We start from the raw sequence: 17,609 nt of genomic DNA, 5'->3' as shown, positions 1-17,609 counted from the left end.
CCCTCTTTCCGTCTGTAACTCTACCTCTCAAATGAATAAAAAAAAAAAATCTTAAAAAAAAAAAAAAGAAAAACCATAAACTAGGGCCAACATTGTGATGCAGCAGATTAAGCCCCTGCCTGCAGTGCCAGCAACCCACCTGGGCACTGGTTCAAGTCCTGGCTGCTCCACTTCTGATCTAGCTCCCTGCTAATGTACCTGGGAAAGCAGTGGAGGATGGTCCAAATAATTGGGCCCCTGCAGCCTCCTGGGAGACCCTGATGAAGCTCCTGGCTTCAGCCTGGCCACTGTGGCCATTTGGGAAGTGAACCAGCAGATGGAAGACCTGTCTGTCTCTCCCTTTCTCTCTCTGTAACTCTGCCATTCAAATAAATAAATATTAAAAAAAAAAAACACTGTAAATCAAGGCACACATGTGAGAATGAGAAGCCACAGTGATCTGAGGTCCTAGCCTCAGGGTGTTGGGAGTCCTGATGTCACAGTATGAGGAATGAGGTGTTGAGATGGAAAAAGTGAAAAGGTTGGAAACCAGGCAGAGTTTAATTTGTGCCTATTAGTGAGTTTAGAAATGCAATAAATCAGGGCTGTCACTGTGATGAAGTGGGTAAAGTCGCTGTCTTCTGTGCCAGCATCCCATATGGGCACCTGTTCAAGTCCCCTCTGTTCTGCTTCTGATCCAGCTCCCTGCTGATACACCTGGGAAGCATCAGATGAGTCCTTGAGTTACTGCCCACCCACATGAGAGACCCAGTTGGAGTTCCAGGCTCCTGGCTTTAACCTGGCTCAGCCCTGGCTATTGTGGCCACTTGGGGATTGAACCAACAAATGGAAGATTTCTCTCTTTCAAATAAATAAGTCTTTTTAAAAAATTAAATTTACTTAAGTGGTCAGCCAAAAATATGGTTATTATTACTATTAGTTGTACAACAATGAATCATTGAAAAACCATTAACTTTATTAATATAGACATTTACAAATATAAAGTGCATCGTGCTGAAATAAGCAATTTTCTGAAGTTCATTGGTAACCTTACCTTCCAATTGTCCAATACGGAAAATGATTTCATTTCTATTATACTGCGGCAATGAAACAAGGCCTCTTCTAACTTCTACCTTTAACAAGATTCACGTAATTGCAGCCTTCCAAAATGTTTTGGAGCTATAGCTATTACCAAGCTGCATTTCACACTGTCCACTGTTTTATTTGCATTGTCTATCATTATAGAAGATAAACAATGATATGCCAGTGAACACCCCGTCACCTAGGCAGAAAGGCTCACAACTCCCACACCTCTACACCACAGTGCTCCAGAAAGGGAGGGGACAAGTCAGCTCCTTTCACCACCCTCCACCCCCTTCCAGGTCTCCGTTCTGCAGAAAAGCAATCTTCCCATCTAAAAAGTCAGGTGTTCTACAAGTGCAGGCGGCACGACAATCTCACGGACGTCAGTTTCTCATTATTTGCCAAAGACGCAAACGCACAAAACCCAGATGTCTTGTCTCTGTTCAAGAAAGATTGCCTAAGATAGGAAGTTGAGCCCCTAAGAGAGCAAGTTATAAATTTCATATTGCCACAAGAGCTCCTGGGGAGGCTGACTGAAGACACAGGGAGGCTTGAGTAGGTTTGGGGAAACCCAACATTACAATCTCTGGTCAGCGACGAAGCTGGGAGGGACATCTCAGGCTTCCACGGAGCCACGGAGGACTAGGATCCCAAGTGAGGGGTCAGACAACACGTTCAAACTCTGTAGAAAGTAGACAGCAGACTCTATTATTTCTAGAATTGCCAAGTCAACTAACTGACCAGTTTCACAAGTTGACGGATCATAAGGTAGACAGGAAAAAGCACAACCTACAACCTCTCTTTCATTCAGCACCCAGAAAAGACCTTTGTAAGAGAAGAGTGCAGCAACTCCACAAGGCTAACTTTCTGATCTTAACATTCTTCTCATACAAAGGATATCCCACAAGTCTTGGAACAGTTTCCTGCTTTAACAAGTGCAGGAGTAGAAATTTAGTAAACTTGCAAAAAAGAAAAAAAAACACATTTCAAGGTTTAATGGGTTACATCTATTTCTCCAGTTTGGCGACTTTTGATAATACACATTTAGGTTTTCTTAAGTACCTGTGTTTAAAAATGACAAGTGCTAAGTGCTTTTAAGTAATCAAAACTTAAAACTGCACTAAGACTTCTGGAATATCCTCTCTGAATTCCCGCCCTAGCTCATCGCCTCTGATGACTGACACTTAGACCTTGAAATGGATTAAACTGTTTTCATTAGACATTCTCTTCCTTTCCTGCTATCCTCAGAGAATCTTACTCTGTTACAGCTCCCCCCCATACACCACTAGGGATGTGACTGGTTTTGTGAAAAGTACAAAGCACACAGTTCTCAAATTCTCATGTTATAGCAACAGCTCTCAGCCTCAATATTGATGTCAGTATAACTGAAAATTATTCCGGACAATACTGTGACAGAGAACATCTAAATGGTCATATTTTAATAAATTTCCACAGATTCACCCAGTTAAAAAGACCAGTCTTCAGTCCGGGTGTTTTCTCTCCTTCTCCCTGACTGGTATGATTTGAATTTTGATCTGCGACTTCTTTCGCTTTTATATGGGTCTCATATACTTGCTGGGCCCTGACAATTTCTTTGTGTGCATCAAAATGGACCTTTTGCCTGGTCAGGATGGGAACAATTAAATTAAAATCACTAATTCGCTTGTTTAGTTTTCTGATGTTTTCTTGAAACTGCTCACAAACTTGGTCCCACTGTTTGTGTTCAGTCGGTGTCATTGGATTTCCAAGCTTTTTCCTGGAATCTAAAATTGCCTCTCTGAGTTGCTCAATGGTATCCTTTATTTCCTTTTGCATCAGAATCCACTCTGGTTGGTATCCATTATCTATTAATATTCTGTTCAGGTTGTGAGTCATGGGATCAATATATGAACAGCCAGAAAATTTTTTTAAAGGTTTTCCTTTCCCACTGAGATTGTCAAAGTCTCCTTTCGCCATTGATTCCTGAATGAGGTCCTCCACTAAACGCTCGATTGCTTGAGTTATCTTTTGTTCTCTGCTGTGTCTTACATCTCTAACGGTCACACTGTCAGCAAAATACTGGCTTTGTAGTTTCTGCTTTTGATACTCCATCACTTGCTCAGTTGCTCGGTCTGCCCTAAATTGCCTATACTGTTTTTCTCGTTGACTCGGAGTCCCAAAACCAATGCCTTCGAAACTTAAATAATGCCGGTGCTGGGGTGTCTTATATTTGAATTTTTCTTCTTCTTCTTCGGCTTTTTCTTCAATTTTACTCTGTCTGGCATCTGTTTGTTCTATCACATGGGAAAGCACTTTCCTATAAGCTTCTTCGATCCTTATAAATGTGGCAGAATCAGCGGTATCAGAGCCGCTGTCTGGATGGTATCGCTTGGCAAGCTTTCGGAAAGATTCCCTGACGTCATCTGCAGAGCACCCTTCATCCACGTTCAGCAGCCTATAATATTCTCCGATCTTCTTTTTGGACTTATGGGTCGACATCATTCTATTTTGAATGAGACAAAGATCTGGATGCATTTTCACTCGATTAGGAATTACGGAAGCACTGATCAGGTGAGATCTTAGGATCTGAGCCATCATCACGCACGCTGTTACTGTACCCAGAGTTCTTCCTAGCAATGATCTATAAAACGACAACAAATACAGGTTGAACACAGCTGTATTACAGGTTCATTTCTTATTTTCGGCGATAAGGGAAAAGACAGGATGTGAAACTCCAAGTCCAAAAGGAGTGGTGTTTTCTAAGGCTGTTGCCAAAACGCTTTTTAAGATTTATTCATTTTATTTGAAAGCCAAAGTTACACAGAGAGAGAAGGAGAGGCAGACAGAGAGAGGTCTTCCATTCGCTGGTTCACTCCCCAGTTGACCGCAATGGTCACAGCTGAGCTGATCCGAAGCCAGGAGCCAGGAGTTCCCTCTGGGTCTCCCACACGGATGCAGGGGCCCAAGCACTTGGGTCATCTTCTACTGCTTTCCCAGGCCAGAGCAGAGAGCTGGATCAGAAGTGGAGCAGCTGGGACTCAAACTGGTGCCCATATGGGATGCTGGCATTGTAGGCAAAAAGCGGCTTTACCCACTTCCCCACAGCGCCGGCCCATCACCAAAACTCTTAGAGCTGCACCTCACTCGTGTTCAATGAATGGCAAGTGAGGATGTTTACCATTCCTATTGTGATGTAATCCGGGTTCTACTCACAAACCACGGAATTTGAGAGCTGGCAAGTTCAGAGGTCATCCAGTCTAATCTGTGCGCTTTAATGTAGGTCCTCACGGCTTAGCAACCTAACCGAGTCCCGTAACAATGGTAAGTTAAGCTTCCGTCCGAGAGCCACATCCCATATGGGCGCAGGTTCGAGTCCTGGCTGCTCCACTTCTGATCCAGCTCCTGCTACTGTGGCTGGGAAAGCAGAAGATGGCTCAAGTCCTCGGGCCCCTGCACCCACGTGGGAGACCTGGAAGAAGCTCCAGGCTCCTGGCTTCCACCTGGCCCAGCCCTGACCGTTGCGGCCATTTGGGGAGTGAACCAATGGATGGAAGACCTCTCTCTCCCTTCTGTTTGTTACTCTGCCCCTCAAATTAAAAATAAATAAATAAATAAATAAATAAATAAGATGTAAGCAAATGTGAGGACTGGGGCTTGTCTAGAAACTCCACCAGCACCAAGACTGCTCAGGCAGCGGACCACGGTCTCCACCGCCCAAGGGTCTTCTCACAAAGCAGACTTTCGGACGACACGGAGCCTCGCACGGTATGCACCTAGTCTGGCCACTGCACGGAACAGAGTCAAGTGTCCAAGCGACGCGCCGGTCGTCAGGCAGGAACCTCTGGGCGCTGGGAAAACCAAGCACTACCAGCACTACCACGGTCTGGGAGGGAAGAACGACTTGGAGGGTACGCAGGCAGTGAACGCGAGCGGCCTCGCCGGAATCGGGATTCTCCAGTGTCAACGTCAGAGCAGCTCCCAGGCACCCTTATTCTGTGAGCTGGGACCAAGGGCGTTTAGATCCGGCCGGGATGCGGGTGCTTGTGCCTACTGCGGCCCCAGCCGGGGAATGTCCATCCCGACCCGGACACGCCCCGCCCGGCCTCCGACTCACCTTCACCGGCTAGGGGAAGGGGCTCCACGGCGCCGGCCAGGCTCCGCCTCTGCGCATGCGCACGCGCCCGGCCCTTCGCCCCCCAGGCGCTTCGGGCGGCCGCCGCCTTCCTTGGACGCGACCATCTGCCGTCTTACAGAGGGGACGCCAAGAGGTGCAGAAGGCAAAAATCGTACCTGATTGGGACAAATAACTTGCTCTGCCAGAGAAACTGATAACCTCTTTTAAGACATTGGCAGGGCACCGGCGGGCCACGTCGTGAGCCTCCGGTCTGCCCCGGGACAAGCAGCTCCACCCCCTCCCGACCCCCGAGCGGAGGTGGTTCGGCCGATTGGAATTGTGGGAGATGTAGTTCGCAGGAAGGAGCGGCGCGCGGCGGCCTCCGCGCTGCGCCTCCTGGCAGGGACGTGGAGGCGTCGAAAGCGCAGCCGCGGGCAGGCTGGTACCTGTTGGGGGTTGTTGCGCAGTGTGCTGGCGGCAGGAGTGTTTGAGACGCTTGAGGTCTTTGTGGTTCGGAGGGTGAACTTGTCTTGGGGAGCTGAAGAGAGCCGGTTCCCGGAAAGGGACCCACACAGGCTCTTCCGGGTTTGCAGACGCGGTTCCCCTGCGCGGAGAGAGGGGCGCCCGGGCTCCCCGAGCTGCTGAAGGGAAACCCAGGCTCAGAAACTCGGTCCGTGAGGACCTCACCAAGTACCAGAAGTAGGGGCTGGCCTTTCGCGGCTTCGGAGACGCATGTTGGTCAGTTACCGTCTGTGTAGCTGCACGAAGAGCTGTGAATTCTGATTCAGAGTGACGAGCAGTAAGCATGGACAAACTTGGGGGGCCAGCGCTGCACCCCAGCGGTTAGAGCCAGGTCCCGTGTGGACCCTGGTTCCAGTCCCGGCTGCTCCACTTCCGATCCACCTCCCTGCTGACGAGCCTGGGAAAGCAGCGGAAGATGGCCCAAGCTTGGGCCCCTGCACCCACGCAGGAGACCAGAAGAAGCTCCCGGCTTCCCCAGGCCCAGCCCGGGTCCGTCTTGCTGCCCTTTGGGGAAGGGACCAGCGGAAGGAAGAGCTCTCCCTCTCTGTTGCTCTAACTCTGTATTTCAAATACATAAATCTTTTTTAAAAAATATTTATTTATTTGAAAGGTAAAGTTACAGAGAGGCAGAGGTAGAGAGAGAGAGAGGTCTTCTATCCCTGGTTCACTCCCCAAATTGCCACAACGACCAGAGCTGTGCCGATCCGAAGCCAGGAGCCAGGAACCTCTTCTGGGTCTCCCACGCAGGTGCAGGGGCCCAAGGACTGGGCCATCTTCTACTGCTTTCCCAGGCACATTAGCAGGGAGATGGATCAGAAGTGGAGCAGCCGGGACTCGAACCAGCGCCAGTATGGGATGCCGGCACTGAAGGCCACAGCTGTACCTGGCTTTACCCATTACATCACAGTGCCGGCTCCCATCAAGGCCTTTAGTAGGAAGTAGTCTTTTATAATTTATGCTTGCATCAAAGGCCCAGGTGGAATTTTTTATCCAAAAACTTGAGCCATGAACAAAGAGGAGTATTTTAAGATTCATTCGTTCACCGGCGCCGCAGCTCACTAGGCTAATCCTCTGCCTAGCGGCGCTGGCACACCGGGTTCTAGTCCCGGTCGGGGCGCCGGATTCTGTCCCGGTTGCCCCTCTTCCAGGCCAGCTCTCTGCTGTGGCCAGGGAGTGCAGTGGAGGATGGCCCAAGTGCTTGGGCCCTGCACCCCATGGGAGACCAGGAGAAGCACCTGGTTCCTGCCATCGGATCAGCACGGTGTGCCGGTCGCAGCACACTAGCTGCGGCGGCCATTGGAGGGTGAACCAACGGCAAAGGAAGACCTTTCTCTCTGTCTCTCTCTCTCACTGTCCACTCTGCCTGTCAAAAAAAAAAAAAAATTCATTCATTTATTTATTTGAAAGGCAGAGTTACAGAGTCCGAGGCAGAGAGAGAGAGAGTGCGCAAGGTTTTCCATCCACTGGTCCACTCCCCAGATGGTCACAACAGCCAAAGCTGCACAGATCTGAAGCCAGGACCCAGGAGCTTCTTCCGGGTCTCCCACATGGGTGCAGGGGCCCAAGGACTTGAGCCATTTTCCACTGCTTTCCCAGGCCACAGCAGAGAGCTGGATTGGAAGTAGAGCAGCCGGGACTCGAACCAGCGTGCATATGGGATGCCGGCGTTGCTGGCAGTGGCTTCACCGGCTCCCTTACTTGGACGGCTCCATCTGATTGGATAATCCAATACTACATGGCAGCCACAGAAGCCGATACAATACTGCACATGTGTACATAGTTACTGACGATTTTAACCCAGCCTAGCAAGGGTTAACACCATCCCTCTGCTCACAAGCAGGAATCCAGGCAAGCAAATAACAACCACATTTCATTCTTGATGACGGACTCCTCCCTTCTGACCTTGGGAAGGCTTCCACCACAGCGCGAATCATGTCAGGTAGCAACAAGTTTAATTAGAAGACCACGGCCTTTGCCACGGTTCTGTTCCCCCGCCACGGGTATGACTTGGCTTTCCCATTCTCTGTCCGTAAATACGCTTTTTTTCTGAGTCGTTTAAAGTTGCTCCTGTAGCTCAGGTCCCTTTACCTTCAGATTTTTAGAGTTCCCTTCTTCAAAACAAGGACATTCCTCACTGTTATCAAATACTGCAAATTGAACGTCGACACAGTGTTATCTAAGCAGCAGCATGGTGTTCTGTTTTCAGTGATAGTCCTGATGTCCTTCACGGCGACACAGAGGGACGTCACCAAGGCCAAGGAAAATAGGGCTCAGAGGTCAGAGTGCTGCAAATAATTTGTTTTTATTGTACTGGGGAGCAGACACTCAGAGATCCCAAGTGCTGACTTAACCACTGTTTCAAATGCTGGCCCCAGTGCAAAAACATCTATGAATACAAGAAATTCAAAAACTGGGCACTGGGACCTGCACTGTGGCACATCGGGTTAAAGCCCTGGCCTGCAGCGCCAGCATGCCACGTGAGCACTGGTTCAAGTCCTGGCTACTCCACTTCCCATCCAGCTCCCTGCTAATGCACCTGGGAAAGCAGCAGAGGATGGTCCAAGTGCTTGGGCCCCTGCACCCACGTGGGAGTCCTAGAAGAAGCTCCTGGCTCCTGGCTCTGGATCAGCTCAGCTCTGGACATTGCAGCCATTTGGGGAGCAAACCAGTAGATGGAAGACCTCTCTCTCTCTCTCTTTGTCTCTACCTCTCTCTGTAACTTTCAAATAAATAAAAATAAATCTTTAAAAAATAATTTTTAAAAAACCTGGGCATTACGGGAAAAACTATGCATGAATTTTAAAAACTTTGGATCAAAACATTGTTTAATTTCATTTATTCACTAGCTTTCTGAAGTACTCTCATAGACTTACTTCAAAGATTAAATTTAGCAAGGTGGACCTTTGTGGGGTTGTGATGCAGTGGGTAAAAGCCACCGCTTGGGACACTGGCATCTCATACCAGGAGTGCCAGGTAAAATCCCGGCTCCTCTGCTTCTGATCCTGCACTCTGCTACTGCACCTGGGAAACAGCAGAACAGCAGGTGATGGTTCAAGTACTTTCCTGCCATGCACATGGAAGAGCCGGATGGAATTCCTCTCTCTCTCTCTCTCTCTCTCTCTCTCTCTCTCTGTTATTTCAGTTAATGTTTAAGGTTATGACATGATTAAAATCAACATGATTAAATCCCTATCATTTTGCACCAAGGTAGCAGTTACTACCTCAAGTTCATCAATAATCTTTCACGTAAGGAAAGATTTAAATGGATGTATATTGGATTAGATATATGTGAAACTTCCCAGTTTAGAACATCTTAGGATTCTGTTCTCTCACAATACAGTTGAGCATTTTGCAACAGGTTTCCTCCATAAACATGGTAGACAGTTGTTAAAAACAAATCCTAATCATTGTGTTGTTGAGTGGAAAATAGATTTGATACTTTTAAAATGCCTTTATTTTATGGTTATTTCTTTTTAAGATTAATTTTTATTTATTTGAAAGTCAGAATTACACAGAGAGAGAAGGAGAGGCAGAGAGAGAGAGGTCTTCCATTCAATAGTTCACTCCCCAGTTGGCCGCAACGGCCAGAGCTGCACCCATCTGAAGCCAGGATCCAGGAGCTTCTTCTGGGTCTCCCACGTGGGTCCAGGGGCCCAAGGACGTGGGCCATCTTCTAGTGATTTCCCAGGCCATAGCAGAGAACGGGATCGGAAGTGGAGCAACCAGGACTCGAACCGGCGCCCATATGGGATGCTGACACTGTAGGCGGAAGCTTTACCCGCTACACCACAGCGCCGGCCCCCTCAATGGTTATGTTAAATATTCACTGAGTTCCTCAAGAATTGTGACCCTGGCCAGCGCCACAGCTCACAAGGCTAATCCTCCGCCTTGCGGCGCCAGCACACCGGGTTCTGGTCCCAGTCGGGGCACCAGATTCTGTCCCGGTTGCCCCTCTTCCAGGCCAGCTCTCTGCTGTGGCCAGGGAGTGCAGTGGAGGATGGCCCGGGTGCTTGGGCCCTGCACCCCATGGGAGACAAGGATAAGTACCTGGCTCCTGCCATCGGATCAGCACGGTGTGCCGGTCGCAGCACACTAGCTGCGGCGGCCATTGGAGGGTGAACCAAAGGCAAAAGGAAGACCTTTCTCTCTGTCTCTCTCTCTCACTGTCCACTCTGCCTGTCAAAAAAAAAAAAAAAAAAAGAAAAAGAAGAATTGTGACCCTGTGAAAGTAATCCTTGCCCTTTGTGCTTCCACAGCTCTGCAATGAATCCACACTTTTGAACTAAGCCCTTATCTCTAGTGCCTTTGATATCAAGCTTATCAGGTCCCAGTCTCTGCCCCTCGGCTTGTGGTTAGTCTGGTTTCATTCTGAAGATTACAAGTTGACTCCTTGCTAAGGAATATTTCACTAAGAGAGTGATGTCAGGGTCGGATCAGCCCCTAAGACCCTAGGCACAGCCTCAGAGTTCAACTCTCACCCGTGTGGTTAACATCCTAACCCCAGACTCTTTTGAGACACTTCACAGGAGGCTGTGATCCATGAGTAATAACGAATCTACCCACAGACCCCAGATGGACTGAGGCCCACTTTGCCATCATGATATCTTTTTTTAAAAAGATTTATTTATTTATTTGAAAGTCAGAGTTACACAGAGAAAGAAGGAGAGGCAGAGAGAGAGAGAGAGGTCTTCCACCTGCTGGTTCGCTTCCCAGATGGCTGTAATGGCCGGAGCTGGGCCAATCAGAAGTCAGAATCCAGGGGCTTCTTTGGGGTCTCCCAGGTGGGTGCAGGGACCCAAGCACTTGGCCATCCCCCACTGCTTTCCCAGCTGCATTAGCAGGGAGCTGGATCAGAAGTTTAGCAGCAGGGACTCGAACAGCACCCATCTGGGATGCCGGTGCAGCAGGCAGTGTGGCTTTACCCACTGTGCCCCAGCACCGGCTCCAGCAAAATTTCTTAAAAGATGCCAGCATGGTGCCTGCCCTATGGTGTGGCAGCTTTAGTCTCCACCTGCAATGCCAGCATCCCATATCGGTGCCAGTTCAAGACCCGACTGTCCTACTTCCTCTCAACCCCAGCTGCTGGGGCCATATGGAGGCTGTACCAGTGGATGAAAGATTCTCTCTCTCTCTCTCTCTCTCTCAAATAAATCTTAAAAAAAAAAAAAAAAAAAAGCTGCCAGCATACATCTTGCTCCTCTGCCGCCGGGCCAGGCAAGTGTTTTTTTAACCTCTCCATCCCTCCTTCTCCCTGCCTTGCCTCCAAACGCACTCCAAGTCTGAACACTGTAGGTGAAAGCTGGCTGCACGACCCAGCTGCTCACCGTCCTCACCCGGTGCCTTGCCAAGGTTGGGAGAGGGGTGTGGTGGCGTCTGTCTCATTCTCAATGCGAAGTGGTTTATCAAAGTAGTCAACTGTCAAGATAAGTCCCTTCTGCAGGCACGGGGTAAAATTCTGCTGCTGAAGATGATAATTTTGTTAGTTTATAATTTATTAATGTGTCATTACTGTAATTGAAAATGTTATAGAGTCTTTTAAATTCAGTCTTATATAGAAAGAAATGTATTAAGCAAAATTATGTGAATAAATATTCCCATGGAATAAAAAAAAATTTCTGCTGTTAAGGAAAATGAGAATGTTCCCTTCCAAACCATTAACCTGACAAAGATACAAGGAAGCCAGCACACTTAATAAAGTGCCTATTTAAAAGGCCACGTTGGCGGGGTGGTGGGTGGGGTGGAGGGGGGTGTTTGGGTGGGTGTTTCGAGTGTCCTTGGGATGTCCACATCCCTATCTGGATTGCCTGGGATTGAGTCCCGGCTCTGCATCCCATCCAGCTTCCTGCCAATGAGCACCTGCAAGGCAGCAGGCGATGACTCAAGTGGTTGAGCCCGCTGCCCGTGGGGGAGCCCCTGACTGTTCTGGGATCCTGACTTTGGCTTGGCCCAACCCTGGATGTTAAAGGCATTTGGGGAGTGAGCTAGCAGATAGATGATTTCTCTCTATCTCTGCCTTTCAAATACATAATTTTAAAAAAGAAAAGGACACATTCAGCATAAGACTAATTCACACAAACTTTAGGATCTTGATAACCTCCGAAAATCTCAATGGTTCATTTCAGCCAGTATTTATGATGCAAAATAAATACATAAATAAAATAAGGAAAAAATTACAGGAACTTATTGCAGTAAGTGAGGGAACATTCCATGTTTTGTAGCTTCGTAGCCTGGGGAAGAACCATATGGTTCTGTTGGTACAACCATGGACATCATTCACTGTGTTTCCTGAAAAAAATAGACATCACTAAATAATGTTCAAAAAGGAACAGGCCGGCACTGCAGCTCACTAGGCTAATCCTCTGCCTGCGGCGCCAGCACCCCGGTTCTAGTCCCGGTAGAGGCGCCAGATTCTGTCCCAGTTGCCCCTCTTCCAGGCCAGCTCTCTGCTGTGGCCCGGGAGTGCAGTGGAGGATGGCCCAAGTGCTTGGGCTCTGCACCCGCATGGGACACCAGGAGAAGAACCTGGCTCCTGGCTTCGGATCGGCACAGTGCGCCGGCCCAGCGGCCATTTGGAGGGTGGGAGGGTGAACCAATGGAAGGAAAACCTTTGTTTCTGCTTCTCTCTCTCAAAGTCCACTCTGCCTGTCAAAAAAAAAAAAAAAAAGGAAGAGCCAGTTTGCAAGCCAGCATATTTGGAAATACCTGCTACTCTGCATCCTTGATAACACAGTAGTAATTTCATTTTAATTTTGCCAATCTCATAGTGTGTGCCAACACACATACACTCACACACTTATAATTTCTTCATTCTAATTACAGATGAGACGATCCACAAAACTGGTAGGATAAACACTAGTTACTTTGATTTGTAGTGCAAATTTCTCTGCTCTGATGGTGAAGTCCTATTTGTTAGGAGGAGGTGGGTGGAGAAAAAAGAAAAATAGAAGAGGAGGGGACATTTCCTAACTCATTCTATGAGATCAGTATTACCTTGACACCAAGATATCACAGGGAAAGAAAACTATAGATTGTTGTCTCTTAAAAATAGAGATGCAGAAATCTTCAGCAACAAGTGAATTGGGTAGCACACTAAAAGGATTATACAGCGTGGTCAAGTAGGACTTATCCCAGGAAGGCAAGGATGGCTTAACATATAATTCGATAATGTAATGTACTGGCTGGTGCTGTGGCTCACTAGGCTAATCCAACGGCTGCGGGGCCGGCACCCTGGATTCTAGTCCCAGTTGGAGTGCCGGTTCCGTCCTGGTTGCTCCTCTTCCAGTCCAGCTCTCTGCTGTGGCCCAGAAAGGCAGTGGAGGATGGCCCAGGTGCTTGGGCCCTGCACCCACATGGGAGACCAGGAGGATTCACCTCACTCCTGGCTTTGGATTGGCACAGCACCAGCCGTGGCGCCATTTGAGGGGGGAACCAACAGAAGGAAGACCTCTCTCTGTGTCTCTCTCTCTCACTGTCTAACTCTGCCTGTAAAAAAATAATAATAATGTAACGTGTACCAAATTAATAGGATGAAGGGAAAAAGCACGACCATTTCAGTTGATGCAGGAAAAAAAAATATTTTTTTTTTCACAAACTCCAGTACTCTTTCATGGTTAAAAGCACTCAACAGATCTAACACAAGGGAGTCTCCACACCCTGAAAGACAGCATCTACAGAAATCCACTTAATAGTGAAAGAGGAGAAGCTTTCCTCTCTGACCAAGAACAAGACAAAGGGCCAGCACTGTGGCATAGCAGGTGAAGCTGCTCCACTTCTGATCCAGCTCTCTGCTGTGACCTGGGATAGCAGTGGAAGATGGTCCAACTCCCTGGGCCCCTGCACCTGGGACTCTCTGTGGCCAGTTGGGGAGTAAACCAGCAGTTGGAAGCTCTCTCTTTCTCTGCCTCTGCCTTTCTGTAACTCTGCCTTTAAAATAAATAAATACGTTTTTTAAAGATTTATTTATTTACTTGAAAGGCAGAGTTACACAGAGAGAGGAGAGGCGGACACAGTGAGAGAAGTCTTCTATCCGCTGGTTCACTCACTGATTGGTCACAATGGCCGGAGCTGCGCCAATCTCAAGCCAGGAGCCAGGAGCTTCTTCCGGGTCTCCCACATTGGTGCAGGGGCCCAATGACTTGGGCCATCTTCTACTGCTTTCCCAGGCCATAGCAGAGAGCTGGATTGGAAGTGGAGTAGCCAGGTCTCGTAGCAGCGCCTTTATGGGATGCTGGCACTTCAGGCCAGGGCATTAACCTGCTGCGCCACAGCGCCAGCCCCTAAATAAATGAATCTTTAAAAAAAATAAGTGGAGCAGTCAGGACTCAAACCTGTAAACGGGCATGGCTGTATGCCAACAAAACTTAAAAACAAAACAAAACAAAACAAAAAAAACAAGACAAGAGGGCCGGCATTGTAGCATAGCAGGTAAGGTTTCTGCCTGGGACATGGAATTCTATATGAGCACTGGTTCAAATCCCAGCTGCTCCGTTTCCCATCCAGCTCCCTGCTAATGGCCTGGGAAAGCAGTGGAAGATAGCTCAAACGCTTGGGCTCCTGCCTCCCATGTGGGCGATACAGAAGAACCTCCTGCCTCCTGGCTTCTACTTGGCCCAGTCCCAGCCATTGTGGCTATTCGTGGAGTGAACCAGTGGATGGAAAATCATCTCTCTCTCTCTCTCTCTCTCTCTCCCTCCCTCCCTCCCTCCCACCTCCTCCCTCTTCCCTCCTCTCTCTGTAACTCTCAAATAAATAATCTTTAAAAAAAAAAAAAAGGCAAGAATGATGGTTCTTACAAGATCTAGTCACCATCACACTGGAAGTACAAACCAGGGTAACTAGACAAGAAAAAGCAACAAGGGCCGGCGCCGCGGCTCACTAGGCTAATCCTCCTTGCAGCGCCGGCACACCGGGTTCTAGTCCCGGTCAGGGCGCCGGATTCTGTCCCGGTTGCCCCTCTTCCAGGCCAGCTCTCTGCTGTGGCCAGGGAGTGCAGTGGAGGATGGCCCAAGTGCTTGGGCCCTGCACCCCATGGGAGACCAGGATAAGTACCTGGCTCCTGCCATCGGATCAGCGCAGTGCGCCGGCCGCGGTGGCCATTGGAGGGTGAACCAACGGCAAAGGAAGACCTTTCTCTCTGTCTCTCTCTCTCACTGTCCACTCTGCCTGTCAAAAAAAAAAAAAAAAAAAAAAAAAAGCAACAAGACATTCAGATGAAGAAAAAAAGTTTAAATTTGGAGGCTGGTGTCGTGGCACAGAGGGTTAAGCCTGCGATGGCAGAATATCGTGAGTGCCAGTTAGAATCCTGGCTGCTCCCTTCTGATGTAGCTCCTTGCTAATGCATCTGGGAAGCAGCAGGATATGGCCCCCAGTGTCTGGGCCCTGCCACCTGCGTGAGAGACCTGGGTGGAGTTCCTGGCTCCTGGCCCAGCCCTGGCTGTTGGGGACATTTGGGGAGTGAAAAAGCAGGTGGAAGATCTCTCTCTCTCTCTCTCTCTCTCTCTGCCTCTCTGGAACTCTGCCTTTCAAATAAATAAATAAATCTTTAAAAAAATCATACCACAAGGATTAGCAGGTTAACAGATGGAAGATTTGAGGGTTAGGCTCAGAGAGGGAGTCTTACTTTTGAAGTTTTCTTTACTCATTTATTGGAAAGGTAGAGAGAGAGAGAGAGAGGGAGAGGGAGAGAGAGAGAGGGAGAGAGAGAGGGAGAGGGAGAGAGGGAGAGGGAGAGAGAGAGGGAGAGAGGGAGAGGGAGAGAGGGAGAGGGAGAGGGAGAGATTTTCCAAATGCTCACACAGCCAGGGCTGGGCTAGGGCTGACCAGGAGCCTGGAACTCCACCCTGGACTCCCACCTGAGTGGCAGCGACACAGGACTTGAGCAGTCACTGTCTCTCTCCCAGCAACTACATTAGCAGGAAGCTGGGGTCAGGAGCCGGAGCTAGGTATTGAATCCAAGCACTCAGGTAGGACTCAGCATCCTACCCACTAACCGAATGCCCACCCCTGCACTTTCCCCTGAAAGTCAGAGAGAGAGATTGACAGCAAGGGCGAGAGTCAGAGACCTTCTTTCTGCAGGCTCACTCCCTGGATGTCTGCCAGCAGCCGGCTGAAGCCAAGAGCTCAGAACGCAGTCTGGTCTCCCAGGTGTGTGGAGGGGACCCAAGAACTTGAGCCATCATCTGCTGCCTCCCCAGGTGTGCAGCAGCAGGAAGCTGGATTGGAAGCAGAGCTGGGTCGCCCCCAGGGCATGTGGTGTCCCAAGTAGAGTCTTAACGCTTGATCCTAAACTTATCTTTTAATTCAGTGCTTTCAGAAGCATTTGAGGGCCCCTGGTATTGTCTTATCAAGGAGTATAGCTTGGTGAGAGACACTAGATTATTCTAGGACGGGATTTCCATTTTGTGGGGACAAGCCTGTTAGGATTCTCTCCCATTTGGTCTTTCCTCAGCATTGCTCTATGTTCAGGTCCCTTGGTTCCCTGTCATACACACCTGTTTAGTCCTCATTCCAAGCCTACAAGGTCAAGGTTTGCAGAAAGGGCTGGGGAGGTTGTAACTAGCCTGAGGGCATTTGTTTGGCTCTTCAGTGGAATTCAGGGACTGAATGTGACAGCGGTATTTTCTAAGTGTCTTTCTCTGATGCACTATAGCTGCAGCCCTGTGATAGATCCTCCTGTATATTCTCTCTCTCTCTTTTTTTTTTTTTTTTTTTTTTTTTTTTTTTTTTTTTTTTTTTTTTTTTTACAGGCAGAGTGGACAGAGAGAGAGAGAGACAGAGAGAAAGGTCTTCCTTTTGCCTTTGGTTCACCCTCCAATGGCTGCTGTGGCCGGCGCACTGCGCTGATCTGAAGCCAGGAGCCAGGTGCTTCTTCCTGGTCTCCCATGAGGGTGCAGGGCCCAAGCACTTGGGCCATCCTCCACTGCACTCCCGGGCCACAGCAGAGAGCTGGCCTGGAAGAGGGGCAACCAGGACAGAATCCGGCGCCCCGACCGGGACTAGAACCCGGTGTGCTGGTGCCGCAGGCGGAGGATTAGCCTAGTGAGCCGCGGCGCCAGCCTAGATCCTCCTGTACACTCTCTTCTGGGCATTTGATAGCAGGTGGAAGGTACTAGAAGTTTATAAGGATTATGGCATAACTCTCTTGAGCTGTTAACTCGGATGCCCCAAGGGTACCCCTGTAGCAGTTTTTGTATGTATCTGAACTCTTTGGATTGTAAGATGACAGCTGGGAGAAATAAGGGGCATTTATTATAAACTCATGTAACATTGGGCAAAAACCCCATATTTAGAATTTAAAAACAAATCTTGGGGGCTGAGATTGTGGTACAGCGAGTGAAACCACTGTTTGCAACACTGGCATCCCAGATGGGAGTGTGGGTCCCAGTTCTGGCTGCTCCACTTCCAATCTAGCTCCCTACTACTGTGCCTGAGAAAGCAGTGGATGTTGGTCCAAGTGCCTGGGCCCTGCACCCACATGGGCGACCTGCATGGAGTTCTGGGCTCTGGGCTTCTGGACCAGACTTGGCTATCACAGCCATTTGGGGAGTGAACCAATGGATAGATCTCTTTTTCTTCTCCCTCTCTTCTCTCCTTCAAATAAAATAAAATAAATCCTTAAAAAAGCAAATCTTGGCGTTTCTATGAAATATATAGTGGACATGAAGGTGTATTTTTAAAAAATATTTATTTATTTATTTGAAAGGCAGAGTTACAGAGAGGCAGAGGCAGAGAGAAAGTCTTCCATCTGCTGGCTCACTCTCCAAATGGCCGCAATGGCTGGAGTTGGGTGGATCTGAAGCCAGGAGCCAGGAGCTTCTTCAGAGTCTCCCATGCGGGTTCAGGGCCCCAAATGCTTGGGCCATCTTCTACTGCTTTCCCAGACCATAGCATAGAGCTGGATCGGAAGTGGAGTAGCTGGGACTTGAACTAACGC

At 48.8% G+C, this 17,609-nt stretch overlaps 1 protein-coding gene across 1 annotated transcript; it reads right to left on the bottom strand.

The window, feature by feature from the left end:
• Nucleotides 1-934: 934 nt before the first annotated feature.
• DNAJC28 (DnaJ heat shock protein family (Hsp40) member C28) lies at nt 935-5,469 on the bottom strand. Its single transcript, XM_008274935.5, has 2 exons — nt 5,156-5,469; nt 935-3,682 (listed from the first exon to the last, which is right to left on the bottom strand). Exon 2 carries the CDS (start codon nt 3,637-3,639, stop codon nt 2,494-2,496), a length of 1,146 nt encoding a protein of 381 aa, XP_008273157.3. The 5' UTR covers nt 3,640-3,682; nt 5,156-5,469; the 3' UTR covers nt 935-2,493.
• Between the last annotated feature and the right edge of the window lie 12,140 nt (nt 5,470-17,609).

Source organism: Oryctolagus cuniculus, chromosome 4 (genome assembly GCF_051225735.1).
Source record: "Oryctolagus cuniculus isolate XC-2025 breed Fujian yellow rabbit chromosome 4, ASM5122573v1, whole genome shotgun sequence".
Taxonomy (NCBI): domain Eukaryota; kingdom Metazoa; phylum Chordata; class Mammalia; order Lagomorpha; family Leporidae; genus Oryctolagus; species Oryctolagus cuniculus.
Note: the sequence above shows the minus strand (reverse complement) of the source record. Positions and strands in the feature narration are given on the sequence as shown.

Coding starts and splice junctions, on each gene's coding strand:
- DNAJC28 (XM_008274935.5), bottom strand. CDS start 3,639: ATGATGGCTCAGATCCTAAGATCTCACCTGATCAGTGCTTCCGTAATT.